The sequence below is a fragment of the Vicia villosa genome, linkage group LG7 (assembly GCF_029867415.1).
Source record: "Vicia villosa cultivar HV-30 ecotype Madison, WI linkage group LG7, Vvil1.0, whole genome shotgun sequence".
Lineage (NCBI taxonomy): Eukaryota > Viridiplantae > Streptophyta > Magnoliopsida > Fabales > Fabaceae > Vicia > Vicia villosa.
This window is the reverse complement of record NC_081186.1, coordinates 39079545-39099592: the sequence shown is the minus strand read 5'-3', so window position 1 is coordinate 39099592 and position 20048 is coordinate 39079545. Positions and strand designations below refer to the sequence as shown.

At 33.0% G+C, this 20048-nt stretch overlaps 1 protein-coding gene across 1 annotated transcript; it reads left to right on the top strand.

Moving 5' to 3' along the window:
- The first annotated feature begins 3960 nt into the window (after positions 1-3960).
- LOC131618903 (uncharacterized) lies at positions 3961-5157 on the top strand. Its single transcript, XM_058890059.1, has 2 exons — positions 3961-4803; positions 4897-5157. The coding sequence occupies exons 1-2, from the start codon at positions 3961-3963 to the stop codon at positions 5155-5157; spliced, it is 1104 nt and encodes a 367-aa protein (XP_058746042.1).
- The last annotated feature ends 14891 nt before the right edge of the window (positions 5158-20048 follow it).

Sequence of the window (20048 nt, the reverse complement as noted above, 5' to 3'; positions counted from 1 at the left end):
TCCAATTGCACTTCCAATCTTACTCAAACTCTTCGCTCGCCATAGATGTAGAGGCAATTTTGGAAGTTTAACCCACAGTGGAAGAGTTCTCAACATATCTCTCTTTAGGTTGAAATCTGCCTTCCATTCCCTCAACATCAACGAGATGTTTCTAAGTGTGTATGGCCCTCGCATCAGCACAACTTCCATATCCGCATGAGATTTGAAACGAAGAATGAAGTATCCTTCATCATTGTAAAACATATTTGGAAGTTTGACAAAATTCCAAGTCTTCTCCATGAAGTTTTTCACCATGTTCATGCTTAATTCCTCCCCCATCACATACAAGATTAACGTTGTTTCCCAGTACTGTACTTCATAAGCAATGTCAGCTTCTTCAATCTCGATTTCAATTCCTTCGCTTGTCATAGTTGGTGCTACATATTGCATCGAGAGACCTTTTGCTGGATTACGATTCTCCGCAAGAACATCAACCCACAACTTCCGTTCTTCAATCTTCTTAGGTTCTGTTTGTGTTTCCGTCTTCGATTTTCCTTCGATTAGGGTTTCCGAATCTTCATCTTCATCCTCAACAAGAACCGTTTCTTATTCCTCTTCCTTCCTAGTTTGCGAAGTATCAGATGATTGCGAAGCAAGATTCTCCTTCACCGGAGTCGATGGTGAAAGCTTGTTCTCCGGTGACAGTGGTGTAGGTTGGTTCACTGGTGATGGTGGCACCACTTTTGGCGGCCTCCCTCGTCCCTGTTTCCCGCGCGTTCCACTTTTCATTTCACTTTTGGGTTTTCATGCACACTATTATCCATCACTCTATCACACTAACTATTTACTATTTTATTTAGGGATAATAGACATTTACCCCCCCCCCCTTCCATATAGGCGAGATTCGGGTTACCCCCTATTAATTTTTTTTTTTGGATTACCCCCTGTATTTTTAGGGTACCCCCTAAGCGTGTAAAAAACAAGTTTACAGGGGGGTCCTAGGGGGTAAATCATAGAACTTTTCATATTTCAAAGAGGTAATCCAAAAAAAATTAATAGGGGGTAACCCGAATCTCGCCTATATGGCAGAGGGTAAATGTCTATTATCCCTTTTATTTATTATATATTTTTTAGTTCATATTTATTAATGAGTAATTTAATATTTCTTTATTCAAAATTTAATCAATTATTTTTAATCCAATTAAATTTTAAACAATCGTAGCCTAAAAAAATATAGAAATTTTTTTTTTAAAATGCAACCTCAATATTATTACTCAAGCTAAGCACCACTCATACATAGCAAATAATATATAAAATAAATAAATAATACTCATAAACGAAATTACATATATAATTATGTTTCAACCTTTTAATTTATTTATATTGCACATGTGTATAAAAGAAAACTTACAAATAAAAAATTAATTAACTCTATTAATTTATCATGTGTAACCTAGACTAATTAAATAAAAATATTAAAAAATATTAAAAAAATAATAAAAACTGTTAACTAACACATTGAAAGTAGGAAATATAACACTATTTTTTTTTTCTTATTGCTAATTCTAGATATTTTATCAATTAAAAATTCTAAAAAAATTATATAATTCTTACATAACTTATGCAGTAATATAATAATGTATTTATAAAAATAATTTTGCAAAACATTTAAAAATATATCTTATTTATTATGATTGAATCTGATTCAATATTTAGATATAAATTCAGTTCTTTATTTTCACTGTCTTCACTTTGTATTTAAAAATGAATGCCAGATATATGCTTAACAATAATATCAACCTCCTAATTCTATTTTTATGGTAGAATTCTCAAATTTTTTTCATAACTCATCCTATTTATTAATAATAAATGAATCATAAATTCTAATTAACCCAATTCTATAATTTATTGTAAAATTTATTTCATATTTCATTATCATTCATAATTTTATTAAAAAAATTAATCCATTGAATTTTCATGATTATTTAATCAATTTTATAAAAAAAATTACATTTGCGTTTTGTATATTACATAGTGTACGTAAAAAAAAATTAACCTCCTATTTTTTTAGATAAGAAAGTTTTAAAAAAATTTAAAATAAATCACAATTATTTGTTTTAATGAGATACTTTTGTGAAAAAATAATTAATTGTTATTAGGTTAAATTTTTTCGATCTTATTTCATTCAATATTTAGGTACAAGTCCAATTCTTTATTTTCATTGACTTCTTTTGTTTTTAGAAATGAATACTTAATACCATATATGCGTAACAATAACATGAACTTTCAATTCTATAATTTTATCGTAGTATTGATTTCATATTTTATAAAATAAAAAACAAATAATAACAAAAATTGAATATGAAACTTTATAATTTTTGTATGAGAATAATTTATAGTATATTTATAAAATAAAAATAATAATATTATATTGAAATTGATTAAAAATAACTAAATTGACCGTTGGATTAAATTTATAGAGGACATCCTCATTTATGATGTACTAAATTCATTTTACATTAATTACATTTATGGTGAGTGTATTTGGATTGATTTGATCGCATGGGGGTCTTATATTTTCTGTGATGGAATGGTTTAACCATGAAATAATTCATTACAACAGTATAATTTAGAACATTAATTAAGAAAATTAATTCAAATATAATTCATGTTACTTTATGACAGGTATAAGACAAATTCTCAATTTTACATTTTTAATACTATTAATTTATTCTTAAAATATAAAAAATTTAATATATACATTTTAATAAACTATTTATATTTTAAAATATCAATAAATAATATAAATATAATAAATTTATTTATTGATACTTACTTTTTTAAATTATGTAAAATAAATTAATTGATGTATTTAAAGTAATCTTTATTTTAAAATAATAGTTTTAAATATAAAAAATATTAAAAGTAATAATTTATTTATATTTATAATTATTAAATTAAGATGATTTTTTATATTTTTAAGACATTTTAATTTTGGAAACAGTTTACGTATACATTCAATTCAATGAAAAGATTTTTACATTAGTGTTAATTATGAATCATCAAATTATTACATCATTTAATTTAATTATATTTAAATGGTTCATGAATGGTCAATCTAAATAATTAAAAAAAAATTGAATATGAAACTTTATAATTTTTGTAAGAGAATAATTTATATTATATTTATAAAATAAAAAACAAATAATATTATATTGAAATTCATTAAAAATAACTAAGTTGACTGTTGGATTAAATTTATAGAGGACATCCTCATTTATAATGTACTAAATGCATTTAAATTACATTTATGGTGGGGTGTATTTGGATTGATTTGATCGCATAGAGATCTTATATTTTCTATGATGGAATGGTTGAACCATGAAATAACATTACAAAGTATAATTTAAAATATTGATTAAAAAAATTAATTTAAATATAATTTATGTTACTTTATGACATAACAATAAAAATAATCTCAATTTTTCATTTTTAATACTATTAATTTATTCTTAAAATATTAAAAATTTAATATGTACATTTTAATAAACTATTTATATTTTAAAATATCAATAAATAATATAAATATAATAAATTTATTTAGAGTATTTAAAGTAAATCTTTATTTTAAATAATAGTTTTATTAATAAAAAATATTAAAAGTAATAATTTATTTAATAACGTTAAATAACTTTTTATTTTTAACATGTATTACATAACTCTTATTGTCTACATTTTATTAGATAATAATTATTAGCGTGACCACAGAGTTATTGATAAAATATAGAATATTAAAGAGAACGCGAAATTATTGATAATTTTTTTAAATATTAACAGAAACATTAAGTTCGTGATAAATTTTTTGAACATTAACAAGAATAACTTTGGAATATTATTGATTATTAGCATTCGATTACTTGAATGTGTTAATTCCTGTGTGTTTCTTCTTCAACGTATTCTCGCTAATTTGATTACATTGCAATGCCAACGGGGTCTAGGAGAACTCGGGGACGGCCACCAAAAACGGTGTCTCCGGTGGCTACTACTCCTCCAACACCGGCGGCACCACCGGTGAAGGAAACAGAGGAACCTGCAACTGAGCCTGTAAACAAACCTGATGTAATTGTGATTAATCAAGAAACTTCAAAGAATGCAAATGATAGCGAAACCCTAAAAACGGAGAAGGAGAATGAGGAACCTAGAAAACTTTGGGTGGATGTCATTAGTGGGAATCGGAATCCGGCGAAGGGCAGAACTATGATGTATGTTCCACCAACCATTGTGAACGGGGAAGTGGATATCGTCATCGAGGAAGCTGGTGTTGAGTCGGAACTACGATTCTGGGAGAATGCCTTGATCTTGTATATGCTGGGGGAAGACTTGAGTATGCACGCACTGAAGAGCTTCATGTTGAAGGCATGGAATTTTATTCAATTACCAGATCTTTTCTATCATGATGATGGATACTTTATCCTCCGATTCAAGACACATGATGATATGGATGTTGTGCTTATGCGAGGTCCTTACACCATCTGCAACATTCCGATGCTGCTGCGTGAATGGAGGCCCGATTTCAACCTCAAGACGGACCTGCTTCGCACCCTACCTATTTGGGTCAAACTTCCGCAATTGCATCTGCACCTATGGGGAGCCACAAGTTTGAACAAGATAGGTAGTGCCATTGGTATACCACTAGTCACAAATGAATGCACCATGCATAAATTGAGAGTGTCATATGCGAGAATTTTGGTAGAAATTGACATCACACAGAAGCTGCTTGATGAAATTACCATCACTGATAATGAAGGTAGAAAGACAAAGCAGGCCATTGAGTATGAATGGAGACCTAAATTTTGTGAGAGATGCCAGAAGATTGGACACCAATGTGAGACTATAGCTTAACAGAAGATATGGCAGCCAAAGAAAAAGAAGGATGAAGTTGAAAAACCAGGGCACAATAGATCAGAGATAGCACAGCCAGAGACTAGTGGAGTGAAAGATCATACTGAGAATCTCAAGAAGCCAGAGGAAGAAGAAGGAATCTGGACACCTGTGAGTAAAGCAGTTCGGGATAGAGGTAAGGGCACTGTGCAAACTGATTCTTCTGCTAGTTTACAATGTATTAATGGTTTTGGGGCTTTGGGGGCTTTGAATGGCGCACAAAATCCCTATGATTGAGGACCATGTTAGCTGTTAGGAATATTCGGGGGCTAAATAAAGCTGGTAAGCTTAGGGAGATTAGCTCCCATCTCCTAAAGATGCAGCCTGATATTATAGTCCTGATAGAAACCAGGGTCAAGGAAAGTAAAGCTCCTATGATAAGAAATAAGCTTGGCTTTAAAGGTAACTACATTGACAACTATTGCCACCATGGTAATGGAAGATTGTGGGTTGAGTGGAATCCTAATAAAGTAAATGTGAGACATGTTAGTAGCTCGAGCTAGTTTATTCATTGTGGTGTGTATGCTATTGATGGTAGTTTTAATTACTGGATGACTGCCATATATGCTCATAATGAGCTGACACATAGGAAAAGACTTTGGAAGGATTTGGAAGATATTCACAAGAATCAAACTGGACCTTGGTGTACTGTTGGAGATTTTAACAATGTGATGTCAAGCCAGGACAGGATTGGTGGAAACATTGTTACTGAAATAGAATATGAGGATCTTCAAGCTATGATGGAGACTACTGGGTTAGGTGAAATGGATAGCAAGGGTGAATTCTTTACCTGGACTAACAAGCAAGCTAATAATCCCATTTACTCTCGTATTGATAGGTTGCTAGCCAATGCTGAATGGTTCCATACAAATAGTCAAGCTACTCTCACTATCCTCCCTCCTCATGTATCAGATCATGCAATGTTATATTTGACTGCTCCTAAAGCTCCTTGTGGTAAGAAGCAGTTTAGATTCAACAATTGCTGGGTTGATGCTATAGGCTATTTGGAGTGTGTTGAAAGAAACTGGAATCAGCCTGCTCGAGGGACCCCTATGCAGAAACTCTGGCTAAAGCTTGAGAGACTGAAACCTGACTTGTTGAAGCTGCAGAAACAAACAAATGACATTCAGAATAAGAAGAACAAGGCAAGGGAACTGTTGGACCAGGCTTATGAAGAACCTAGGTGTCATAAGATGGATCCTAACATTATTGCTTTGGTTAAGACCAGGACTGAGGATGTGCTATACTGGAATGAGATGGAGGAAAAAATGCTACAACAAAGAACTAAAATAGATTGGATCAGATTAGGAGATGGCAATAATGCCTATTTCCATGCTTGTCTCAAATCTAAACAATGCTCCCAAAGAATGGCTGTTATTCAAAAAGAAGATGGAACTATTATTACCACTCAAGAAGACATTACACAGGAGGTGCATAGTTTTTACAAAAATCTGATGGGAAAGGAAAGTAGTGGTCTCCACCAAGTTGATATTGAAGCTTTAAGAGCAGGCAGTCAACTTAATTAGGAGCAGAGAGAAATTTTGGTCAGTAAGGTCACAGTTGATGAGATTGATAAAACTTTACAAGGAATTGGTGATTTAAAGTCCCCTGGTGTTGATGGATATGGTTCCAAATTTTTCAAATCTTGTTGGCATATCATAAAGGAAGATGTGGTTAGGGCAGTGTAGGAATTCTTTGAGCATGATAGACTATTCTTGCCTTTTAATCAGACTGCAGTTACTCTGGTGCCTAAGACTAAAGAGTTAAGGAGTGTCAAAGATTACAGGCCTATTGCTGAATGCACAACATTCTATAAAATCATATCAAAGATTCTCACTAACAGGTTAGGCAAGATGTTGAAAAGTGTTATTCATTTATCCCAGGCAGCATTCATCCCTGGTCAGGTCATTCACCATCATATACTGTTAGCTTATGAATTAATCAGAGGGTATAATAGGAAAGGTGGATCTCCTAGGGTTATGATTCAGTTGGACCTACAAAAGGCCTATGACATGGTAGATTGGCATGCCATGGAAACTGTTTTGAGAGAGCTGGGCATACCATGTAGATTTGTCCATTGGATTATGCTGGTGGTCAGGACGGTTACATATAGATTCAGGGTTAATGGTGCTCTTACAACTGAGATGCAGGCCAAAATAGGGGTCAGACAAGGAGACCCCATAACTCCACTTCTTTTTGTTGTAATGATGGAATACCTGAACAGATTGATGGCTAAAATGCAGAAGGAACCAGCTTTCAAACACCATCCAAAATGTGACAAACTGGGAATCACAGACCTCTCTTTTGCTGATGATGTGCTCATGTTTTGCAGGGGTGATGTTGTCTCTATGGAGATGATGATGAAAGTTATGAATACTTTTGCTGGCACTATAGGGCTGATTGTGAATCCAAGGAAGTGCAAAGTCTTCTTTGGTGGAGTGGATGAAGACACTAGAAGAAGGATAACTGCTCTCACTTCTTATGATGAAGGCCTGCTCCCATTCAGGTACTTAGGGGTTCCACTCACCACTAGAAAACTGAATATCAAACATTATCTCCCTCTCATTGATAAAATTCTGGCTAAAGTGAAACATTGGTCATCTAAATTACTGAGTATGGCAGGTAGAATACAACTGGTGAAAACTACTATCATTGCTATTGCACAATTTTGGATGCATTGTCTTCCCCTCCCCATGGCTGTCATAAAGAAGATAGATAGTATTTGTAGAAGTTTTGTGTGGACTGGGAAAGCAACTGTCATCAAGAAGAGTCCCATTGCTTGGGATTTAGTTTGCAGGCCAAAGAATCTTAGAGGTATGAACATCTTTAATCTCTGTCTCTGGAATGATATTGCTCTCTTGAAGTGCCTTTGAAATCTGAGTTTAAAAGATGACAACCTTTGGGTTAAATGGGTGCATGCCCATTATCTTAAGAAGAAGACTTTGATGGAGGCAGACATTAGCAACAGTTGCTCATGGGTGATAAAGAAAATTTTGAGACTTAGAGAGCATCTCCCTAATCTGCAACCAATGTGGGATCACATGATTCAAAAGAGGAGCTTTTGTATGCATAAGTTGTATGACAAACTGATGGGCTAAGATAGGGTGCCTTGGAGGTATTTACTACAAGGAAACAGTGCTAAACCTAGGGCTACTATCATCACATGGATGGCCTGCCATGACAGATTGAGTATCAAGGATAGACTGAGACGGATTGGCTTGATTATTGATCACATTTGCAGCCTGTGTAATATTTGTGATGAAACACTCGATCACCTTCTGTTTGAATGCAGGTTTGTAAAGGAAGTTTGGAAATATGTTCTGCAGTGGATAGGAATTTCACATGAGCCTCAACCTTGGTCCATTGAGCTTGGGTGGATTACCCGTATGATTGGAAAAAAAGGGTGGAGATTTAGGATCCTAAAGATAGCAATTACTGAAACCATATAAGGTGTTTGGCAATATAGGAATGATATAATTTTTAGGGGTAGTACTCATAGGAATACAAGTATAGATATTGGAGATAGAATTATAGAGAAAGCGATGTATAGAGGGTGGTATTCACCCAAATTAAGGAAGCACATAGCTACCTTAATGCTTTAGTTGTTTTTTAGTTTGTTTGGAAGGTTGGATCTATGATCACCTTTGTACTTTGACTGTTTTTGAATTAATAATATATCCTTTTGATTCAAAAAAAAACTTTGGAATATTAACGAGAATACCAAGTTATTGATCAAAATAATGAATAGTAACGGGAACACAAAGTCACTGATCAAAATAATAAATATTAACGGGAACATGAAGTTACTGGTCAAAACATTGAATATTGACAAGAACAAATTTGGAATATTAACAGGAATACGCAATTACTGATCAAAATAATGAATATTAGCGAGAACATGAAGTTACTGATCAAAACATTGAATATTAACGGGAACATGAAGTTACCGAATAAAATATTAAATATTAATGAGAACATGAATTACTGATCAAAATATTGAATATTAACGGGAACATGAAGTTATTGATCAAAATATTGAATATTAACGGAAACAAATTTTGAATATTAACGGAAACACGAAGTTACTGATCAAGATAATAAATATTAACAGAAACACGGAGTTATTGACAAAATATTGAATATTAAAGAGAACGCGAAGGTACTGATAATTTTTTTAAATATTAGCAGAAACATTAAGTTACTGATAAATTTTTTGAACATTAACAAGAACAAATTTGGAATATTAACGAGAACACGAAGTTATTGATCAAAATAATGAATATTAACGGAAACAAGGAGTTACTGATGAAAATAATAAATATTAACGGGAAAATGAAGTTACTGATCAAAATATTGAATATTAACGGGAACAAATTTGGAATATTAACGGGAATACGCAAATATGAATCAAAATAATGAATATTAGCGAGAACATGAAGTTATTGATCAAAATATTGAATATTAACGGGAACATGAAGTTACTGAATAAAATATTGAATATTAACGAGAACATGAATTACTGATCAAAATATTGAATAACAACTGAAACATGAAGTTACAAATCAAAATATTGAATATTAATGAAAACATGAAGTTACTGATCAAAATATAGTATATTAACCGGAACATTAAGATATTGATCAAACTATTGAATATTAACGGGAACATGAAGTTATTAATTAAAATATTCAATATTAACGGGAATCAATGTTAGTAAGTTGAAAGTAAATGTGAATAAGTTTATTGCATTGGACAATCGACATTGTGTTATCTGTTCTTTAAGCAGGTCACATTTTGTTCTACTATTGGTAAAACATGAATAATTTAAGTCAAATAATTGATCTTTCCAATTTTTATTGCATACTAATAAAATAATATATAAACTTTATTTTCTTAATTACTTTTTATTTTCAATATTCAATTTTTTTAATATTAGTATTTTTATAACTTTTTCAATTTTAACCCAAATTTAATCTTCTACTAATACCTTTTACTGATAATTTTTTTGAATATTAACGGGAACACGAAGTTATTGATCAAAATAATTAATATTAACGGGAACACGGACTTACTGATTAAAATAATGAATATTAACGGGAACATGAAGTTACTGATCAAAATATTAAATATTAACGGGAACAAATTCGGAATATTAACGGGAATACAGAGTTACTGATCAAAATAATGAATATTATCGGGAACATGAAGTTACTGATCAAAATATTGACTATTAACGGGAACATGAAGTTACTGATCAAAATATTGACTATTAACGGGAACATGAAGTTATTGAATAAAATATTCAATATTAACGAGAACATGAGTTACTGATTGAAATATTGAATATTAACAGAAACATGAAGTTATTGATCGAAATATTGAATATTAAGGGGAAAATAATGTTTATTAATCAATATACCCCAAAGTTTGGCCCAAACTATTGAAAAGAAATTTCTATATTTATACACTTGTTTTTAGGATATTTACTTCTACAATAATATCAATATGGAACAAAATAATATTTTCCCTATCATCTTTTATTTTCTTCAATCACAATGCGCGAAAACGATGGGTACCCGTGCGAACGCACGGGTAAGACACTAGTTAAAGTCAATAAATATAATGCACAAAATAGTAAAAAATAATAGGTAAAAAAATTATATAAAAAAATTTGAAAAAAAAAATAAAGGAGGTGTTGTCGCCAGGGGGTGGTGACAACACCCATTTTTTGAACATCTTCACTAGGCCCATTGGCGACATTATTAAAAGGTAAGTGTAGTCGCCACCTCCCCCTGGCGACAACGTGTATATTTAGCTAAAAAAATGGCTATTTGCGTAAATAATTTGAAATGTTGGTTATTTGTGAATTTTTTTTTAAAAAAAATTAGTTATTTAAAAATTTCATACATCACTAACATACATTAATATTTTGGATCAATTATATTTTTTACTTTATTTTGATTTGACTTTAAAAAAGCATTGATTAGACAATCTAAAAAATTGAATAAATAAGTTCCCCCCAACATGGCAGTTTCTTATATTATATTGAATTTTTTTTGACTAATAATTTATAGAATTTTTCTTATATTATATAGAATTCTTTGACATACAATATCCCTCTTATATTATTTCATATCATTTAATAAAAATGAATAGGGGAATTTATGGTCTCGATGTTAAAATAGGAATATTATATATATTTTTCAAAAATAAAACACTTAAAAATACCTAAAATCTATTTTTAAAATTATTTGTAAATTAAGAAACATCTAAAATAAGGTTAAATAGTTTTTTTTTACTCTTTAAAATCAATTATATATATATATATATATATATATATATATATATATATATATATATATATATATAGAGAGAGAGAGAGAGAGAGAGAGAGAGAAGGGTTATATTTACTCCAAGAGTAAGTGTTGAACACTTACTCCAAATCTTAACCATTGATTATCATTCATCTAACAGCTCTACTTGATTTTTCTATATAAAAAATATTTCCATAAATAATTAAAATAAATGATCAATTAAAACCGTTAGATTAATGAAAACTAATGGTTAAGATTTGGAGTAAGTGTTTTTTTTTTTTATATAAAGTTAAATATCATAGAAGTAAAAGAAAGGATTACAAAAAAGGAGGGGGGACCAGACCAAACTCTCACTCAAAAGCTGTAATTCTAAAGTTAGGCCGACCTAACTTGTTGGAAATCACGCTAGACAATAACTTTTGCGGAATATTAATGAAGGACTGGTAACCATCTACCGAATGCCCTTCATTAGCCAACAAATCAGCACACGAATTGGCCTCCCTACACACATGTGTAACCAAAAAATTAATATGTTTCGTATAAGCCATGCAGTTATGCCATCTATTTCTAAGAGTCCAAGGGATGGAAGCTTGGTTGTTAAATGCTTTAACTACCAGGGTAGAATCTGTTTCTAACCATAAAAGTTGCCATTGGTGTTGTTGCGCCACTTCAATAGCTCGCATAGCTCCAGAGATTTCAGCATAAAACGCATTATGGAGGCCTAAGTTTTCAGAAAACCCGACAATAAAATCGCCTGTACTGCTACGGAAAATACCACCGCAAGCTGAGGAAACGTTATTTGCTGCTTCATCAGTATTAACTTTCACCCAATTTTCAAGCGGGGGAGTCCAAAAAATTTCTTTGATCAAAGTAGTGTGAGGGGGATGAACTGGAATATCAAACAGTTTCAAAATCCTGAAATTATCCGAGGAGTTCCGGAAAGTGTGATTAGTCCAGGTGCCGGCAAGCTGTACATGGGCTTTGATGTGAGTAATCGCGTTTCTCCAAGTTGTTGCGGTATTCTGAAATCTTAGCATGTTTCTACAATTCCAAATAGTATGAACAATATTGATAATAAGGGCCTGAATCACTATCTTACATTGCGGACTCCAGTTCCTGTCACATAGCTTCCAAAGGTCGGCTGGGTGGGAAATAATAATTCTTATATTAATAACTTCCGATAACCACGTCCAAATATTCACAGCGAATCTACATTAAAAAAAAGATGGAAAGTAGTCTCTTCCTTAAGTCTGCATTGGTTGCAAATTGACGGCATGGCGCAACCTCGCAGTTTAAGGTTTTCGTCCGTGGGGAGCTTATTGTGCATTAATCTCCAGGATACAAAAGATTTAGCGGGGGGAATGTCTTTACTCCAAACAAACCTGGACCAGTGAGGTTGAGGGCTGGTCTTGCTTTTGAAAGAATAGGCTTCTTTTAATGACAAATCTCCCGTGTCGGTTAATTTCCAAACCAAACAGTCCTCTCTATTCACAGTTGGTATCACTACTTTACTCACCATAGATAAAATATTTGGAAAATAATCTGACAGTTGTTAAGGAATTTCCCAGTTATGTTCATGAATGAAATTTGAGACTGTGTCTTTTAGGAAGGCATGCCAAGCAGCAGGTATGTGAAACATATCAGCCAGAGTTGAGTTACCACACCAAATATCAAACCAAAAGCTAGTATTTCGACTGTTACCAATCAGCATTGATGAGTTCTCTTTCACAATCAGAAATTCTGTTTTGATTCCGCTCCATAACGTAGAAGAAATATGATGATTAATACAACCGTTAGCTCGTAAAACCCGAGCTCTGAGAATTGAAGCCCAGGATTCATTTGAATTCATCATCTCCCAACAGATTTTCAGCTTTGACGCTTCATTTAACGTAGCTAGGGACCTGATGTTTAAACCACCCTCAAGAGTCGGTCTACAAATCCTGTGCCATGCCACCGTAACTAGTTTTCGTTTGTTGACGTCTCCTGACCACAGAAAGTTTCTAAAACAAGTTTCCAGCTCCTTAATTAGCGAAGAAGGCCAACAATAAGTGGTGATGGAATAGACCATCATACCATAGATCACAGACCTGATTAGTTGAGCCCTTCCTGCATTCGACAGTAACACCGCTTTCCAGCCAGCTAATTTGCATTTGATTTTATCAACCAAGTATTGAAAATGTAATCTCCTAGGCTTACCTTTAAAAATCGGGATACCTAAGTACATAAAAGGCATGGAACCTGGTGAGAATCCGATATACTGAGCAAGGCTGGTTTTCCTAGACTGAGTCATCGCGCCGCAAAAAATTGTTGATTTAGCAGGACTAACACTTTGTCCTGAACAGTTAGCATACCGTGTAAACAGATTCCTGAGACATTGGAGATTGCTTTTCCTGCCCGTGCAATAGATCATTATATCATCTGCGTATAGACAGTGCGACGGAAAAATTATTCCCCGTGAGGCCTGAATAAGCTTTAATTTCCTCTCTTCCACCAGCTTTGATATATGTCTGCTAAGCACGTCTTCAGCGAGACAAAACAACAAAGGCGAGAGGGGATCCCCTTGCCGAACCCCTCGCGAGCACTTGAAATAACCGTGTAAGGAACCGTTAATAGAGACCGACATTGTTGCAGACCCAAGAATTACTTCAATCCAATGGCAGAAGGTTTGGCAAAAACCATACGCTCTAAGCACCTTGAGGAGAAATGGCCACTCCAAAGTATCGAAAGCCTTTGTTACGTCAATTTTCAAAGCAATGTTTCCACCAAAAGACTTGTTATGCAAAGAGTTTGCCACCTCTGAGGCAAGACAAACACAATCCTTGATTTGCCTGCCATGTATAAAACCCCTCTACTCCGAAGAAATTAAATTAGGCATCAAGGCTGCTAATCTGTCTGCCAGTATTTTAGTAATCACCTTGAATTTGAAATTTGCCAAAGCTATTGGCCTGAAAAGACCCAATGAATTAGCCCCATTAACTTTAGGCAGAAGGGCCAGAATGTTGGCATTGAAGTTAGGCAGCAGCCAACTTGTTTTGAAAAACTCCAAGGTTGCAGACTCCACCTCTTTGTGAATAATGTCCCAAAAAGTTTGAAAGAAAAAAGCTCCATAACCGTCAGGCCCTGGCGCTCCGTCTTTGTTCAAAGCAAACACTGCATTTTTTATTTCTAAAACTGAGGGGAGCATAGTTAACAAAGTATTTGATCCCTCATCTACAAGATTAGGTATTACGTCGTCTACAAAATTCTGATCCTGAATTATCCCACCATTGGAAGTAAACAGATTTTCAAAATAATTCGTAATGTGTTCCGTGATTTCATTGTTATCAGTGACCAACGAGTCCCCTACCTGCAAAGATGAGATAGCTTGGGAAGCATGCCTAATTTTCGCAATTCGGTGGAAATAAGCCGTATTCCGATCCCCATCCTTATGCCAATTGACCCTTGCCTTCTCTTGCCAGAACCAGTTCTGCCTAAGAAGAGCATCATCCAAGGCTACTTGAGCATTTTTCTCTAAATTACTCAACTGTTCATTGAAACCAGACTCATGAATCTCCTCTTGGATTTCCTGCAACCTTTTTTCAGCACTCACAACTTGTTCATGAACATTTCCAAATATTTCTTTGTTCCAAACCTTGAGTTTTTCTTTGAGTCTTTTTAGTTTGGTAGTTAAAATGTACATGGGACATCCTATTACCTCCTCTTTCCAAGAATTAGCCACTACTTCTTTGCAAGAGGGATTCAGCGACCACATTTTCAGAAATTTGAAATTAGCTCTATGTCTTACCTCATTTATGTCAAAATCCATCAGAAGAGGATGGTGATCAGATCTGCTTCTAATTAGGCTGGTAACTGCAACTTTACTACAAACATCCATCCATTTTTGATTGCATATTGCCCTATCTAATCTCTTTTCCGTATGAGCTTTCCCTTGCCTGCCATTATTCCAAGTGTACCAAGGGCCAGCAGTGGGAATGTGGAGTAGATTATAAGTGTCAGTCCATAGTTGAAAATCTGCCATGGGACCCTTAGCAGGAAGAAAATTTCCTTTATATTCATGACTCCCCAAGATGACATTGAAGTCTCCCATGAAACACCAAGGGGTGTCTCCAACCAAAAGAGATGCCAAACTATTCCACAATTGCCTTCTAACAACATGACAATTTGAAGCATAGACCGCAGCAATTCCAATTGTATTGTTCATGTAGTTAATTTTAAAAGCCACATGTTGACTACCAGAGTCAATTAATACTGGGTTAATTACCTTCTTGCAGATGCACCACAGATTAGGGGTAAGCTGATTTCTACTATTGAAGGCAAACAATTTCAATTCTAGTCTATTCAACCATGATACTGGAAATTTGTCATAATGCATCCAAGGTTCAGCTAGAAGAATAATATCGGGCTTCAGATTTTGGATAAATCTTTTCAGAACCAGTCTGGTGGGGGTATTAGCCACACCCCTAATATTCCAGAAAAAACACTTCATAGTGTCTTTTTGGAGTGACCAACCTTGGACCTGGTTATATAAGGAGTTTTCTTTCAATACTTACTCTTGGATTAAATATATTCTCCATATTTATATGAGAATGTGAGAATGAATCTGAACCATTGGATTTTAAAATAAATGGTTGAGATTATGTGTCAATCTTTTTTTCTCTCTCCTACATCATTTATTTTAATAATGGAGAATACGGATACAAAATTATGTGATTAACCAACTTGATAATTTTATTAAGCAACATTTTAAATTTTACCAATCAACTTCATAATTACTAAAAATCTGGGTGTTTATTAATCAACTTCGTAACTTCATTAACCAACATTTTACATTGTATTAACCAACTTTGTTTACTGCTAAAAATAATTTTTAATATCTGAGTGTTTATTAACCAACTGCATCACTTCATTAACTAACTTTTTATATTTCTAACCAACTTTATTTTACTATTAAAAATTATTTTTAATATATGAGTGTTTATTAACCAACTATATCACTTCATTAACCAATTTTTTACATTTCATTAACCAACTTTAGTTTACTAATAAAAGTCATTGTTCATCCACTGTTTAAGAACATTGTTCACGACTATTGTTCATGTATTGTTCACTGAGATTGTTCACTGACATTGTTCACATTACTGTTCATAAATATAATTTTTTATTTTCAAAAAACACTATTCACCGTATAAATACGGTGAACAGTGTTGGGTGTAAATATTTGATGTATAATTAGGGTGTAAGAATTGCATATCTATTTGCATAGCCTACTAAACAAAGTTAATATGAAGTAACAATTTGCATAGACTTAACTAGAAATTGAATCATCTCATATCAAATGAGTTCTAGCATTTATTAGAAGATTAAAATTTTATTTGAAATGATATTAAAAGAGAAATAAAAATATACAAAGTAGATAAATCATACTAATTTCAATAAATACATATGCCTAAGGTTTAATGTGTGGCATAGTTAAATTCATTTCAAATGGCTTAAATATAAGTAAATATTTGCATAATTATTAGGATTAAAAATAAGTTGAAAAATATAGCAAGGTCCATTAATAGTTGGTAAATCGTTTTTAGTTTTTTTATACTAAATTTTTAGATATAAATTTTTTAACATAGAGAACATGGTATAATGATTTGGCTCCTTCCTTTCATTGATATCTTCTCATATAGTTTAATTTCAATAACCACAATTTATAGGCTAAGTCTACCTCCTCCTCGTCATTAATCTCATAATTATTATGATGATAAGTCATCAAAACAATCACGATGATAAGTTACGATGATGAGGTAGACTTAGTCAATAAATTGTTGTTATTGAAATTAAACTAGATGAGAAGATATTGATGCCATGAAGGAGCCAGACCATTAAACCACATTCTATAAGTTAAAGAGCGAGAAATAAATGATGAGACGCATGCAATTCAAAAAACAATGGTCTATATCACAACGGTTGTTACTCATAATCGTTGTGATTAGTAGCGCATGTTCTGCCTTTCTATAACGGTTTCCAAACCGTGGTGGAAGCTAGGAGTAATATGAAAATCTTCCCAAATCAGCTTGAGTCTGGACAGAAAAATAAAGACATGATTGAGCTAACCAAAGCCTATTCTGCAGAGGTATTGAGTTTGGATAATGTTGAGGAACATATACTGAAGCAGAAAGCCAAGATTGATTGGCCCAAATTAGGAGATGGCAACAACAAATACTTTTACACAACTCTGAAAAATAAAACCAAACAGAGTTATAGAGAGAAATTGATGAGAGAGGATGGATCCACCATTCAAAACCAAGCTGAAATTGAAGAAGAAAATCTCAATTACTACAAAAATATTGTTGGCTCCGCTTCTCCCAACATAAAGGGTATTAATATTGTTTCTATGAGGAAAGGACCCCAAATATCTAATGCCCAAGGCCAAATGCTCATAGCACCTATTGGTGAGGAAGAGGTCAAGATTTCTCTTAATGGCATTAAAGACAATACTGCACCTGGTATAGATGGCTTTGGCTCCATGTTTTTCAAGTTCACATGGGAGATTATTAAGCCAGATATGATGAATGTTATTCATGAATTCTTCACCAAAGAAAATTTACTTACAACAATCAACAGTTCTCTTGTGACTCTGATTCCTAAAATCCCTAATGCCTCCATGGTTAAGGATTTAAGGCCTATCTCTTGTTGTTCTACAATCTACAAAATTATCTCCAAAATCATCACCAATAGATTGAGTTAAGTGCTTATGAACATTATTGATCAAAGCCAAGTTGCTTTTGTTCCAGGTATGCATATTCATGATCACATCCTTTTAGCTTATGAGCTTGTCAAAGGCTATAGTGTCAAAGATGGCCCTCCTAAATGCTTGCTTCAAATGGATTTGCAAAATGCGCATAATTCAGTTGAATGGACAACTTTGGAATCCATTATGAAGGAATTAAGACTCTCGCCTAAATTCGCTAGGTGGATTATGCTGACGGTTTCTGCAATCTCCTATAGATACAACATCAATAGTGAACAATATGGGATTCTTAAGTCTAGATGAGGTTTGCGACAAGGGGATGCATTTTCCCCTTGTTATTTGTTATTGTGATGGAGTACTTACATAAGGTGATGGAACAGCTGAATGATATTCCTAATTTCAATTTTCAATCAAAATGCGAGAAACAGCAACTGATTAACCTGAGTTTTGCGGACGACCTACTTATATTCATAAGAGTTAATCCCATTTCGGTTCAGCTAGCCTTGCAGTGTTTTAAAGAATTCTCCATGTCTACTGGATTGGTGGTCAATCCTAATAAATGTAGAGTATATTGTGGAAACATTCCCCTAGATGACCAACATGCTATTATGAAGTTGTGTAGTTTTCCCATGGGCACTCTTCTGTTTAAATGCCTGGGTATACCTCTTACCAACAAAAAGCTCTCTAGCAATATCTGTATGATTCTTGCGTAAAAAATTGTGGTGATAATTAAACATTGGTATGCTAGGATATTAAGTTTTGCAGGTAGGACACAACTCATAAAAAGTGTGCTTTTTGCAAGTGTGAACTACTAGATGCAATGCATCCCGATTCCTAAGAAAGTGATCAAGGCAGTGGAAGTTGTCTGTAGATCCTTTTTATGGTTGGGATCGGAGAAAGGTTCGAGAAAATCCCCTATAGCGTGGAAAATAGTTTGTTCCCACAAAAGACAAGGTGGTCTAAATATAATCTCTCTTTATGAATGGAATAATGCAAACCTCATGAAGCTTTTATGGAATCTTGCGGGTAAAGAGGATAGTCTGTGGGTGCGATGGATCCAATGTTATTGTACTAAAGATAATGATATCCTGAATATTACTGTGAATCAAACATTCTCGTGGATCTTGAAGGCGGTTTAGAAGCAACGTCGCTACATTAGTAAGAATATGACATGGGGGAAGATGAAGCATCCGAATCGGTTCAGTATGCGCATGATGCATAAGGATATGCTGGAATAACACCAAGATGTCTTATGGAGGAATATATAGTATGGAAGTATGGCGCGGCCAAGGGCCCTCTTTACACTCTGGTTGGCATGCCATGACAGATTAGCAGCAAAAGAACGATTACTCCGTTTTGGTTTCATTGATTATAGCAAATGTTATTTCTGTGGTCAGGTTGAAACCTTACAACACCATTGTTTTATGTGTCATGATGTGAAAATAATTTGGATGTAGGTTCTTCATTGGCTGCAAATCAGTTGTATCCCAGTATCTTAGAATGAGGAACTAGGTTGGATTTTGGAGCAAACAAAAGGAAATGGTGCTAACGCGACAATCTTAAAGTGTGCCTTTACAAAAACAGTGCTAAAGCGACAATCTTAAAGTGTGCCTTTACAAAAACAGTTTACGAAGTTTGGCAAATGTGGAATTTTTTTTTGACAAAGAAAATAGAAGCAAGGACATTGGTCCAAAGGTCATTGATATATATATATATATATATATATATATATATATATATATATATATATATATATATATATATATATATATATATATATATATATATATATATATATAATTTTGCTAAATGGTAAAATTCAAAATGCGTTTTTGTATAAATTAATGTTATAATTTATTTTAAAAATATTTTGAAATTTATTTTTTCTTATCCATGTGATCATTGTCGGTAGAGAAAATTACTAAATATTTGTATATTGGTGTAAAACTAAAAAACGTTGGTATTCCGGAAATATTTAGATACTATAAATGTATGTTATTTTAATTTTTCCATATTTTTATTAAATTAGTAAATATGCTATATCTTTAATATATTAAATATAAAAGATATCG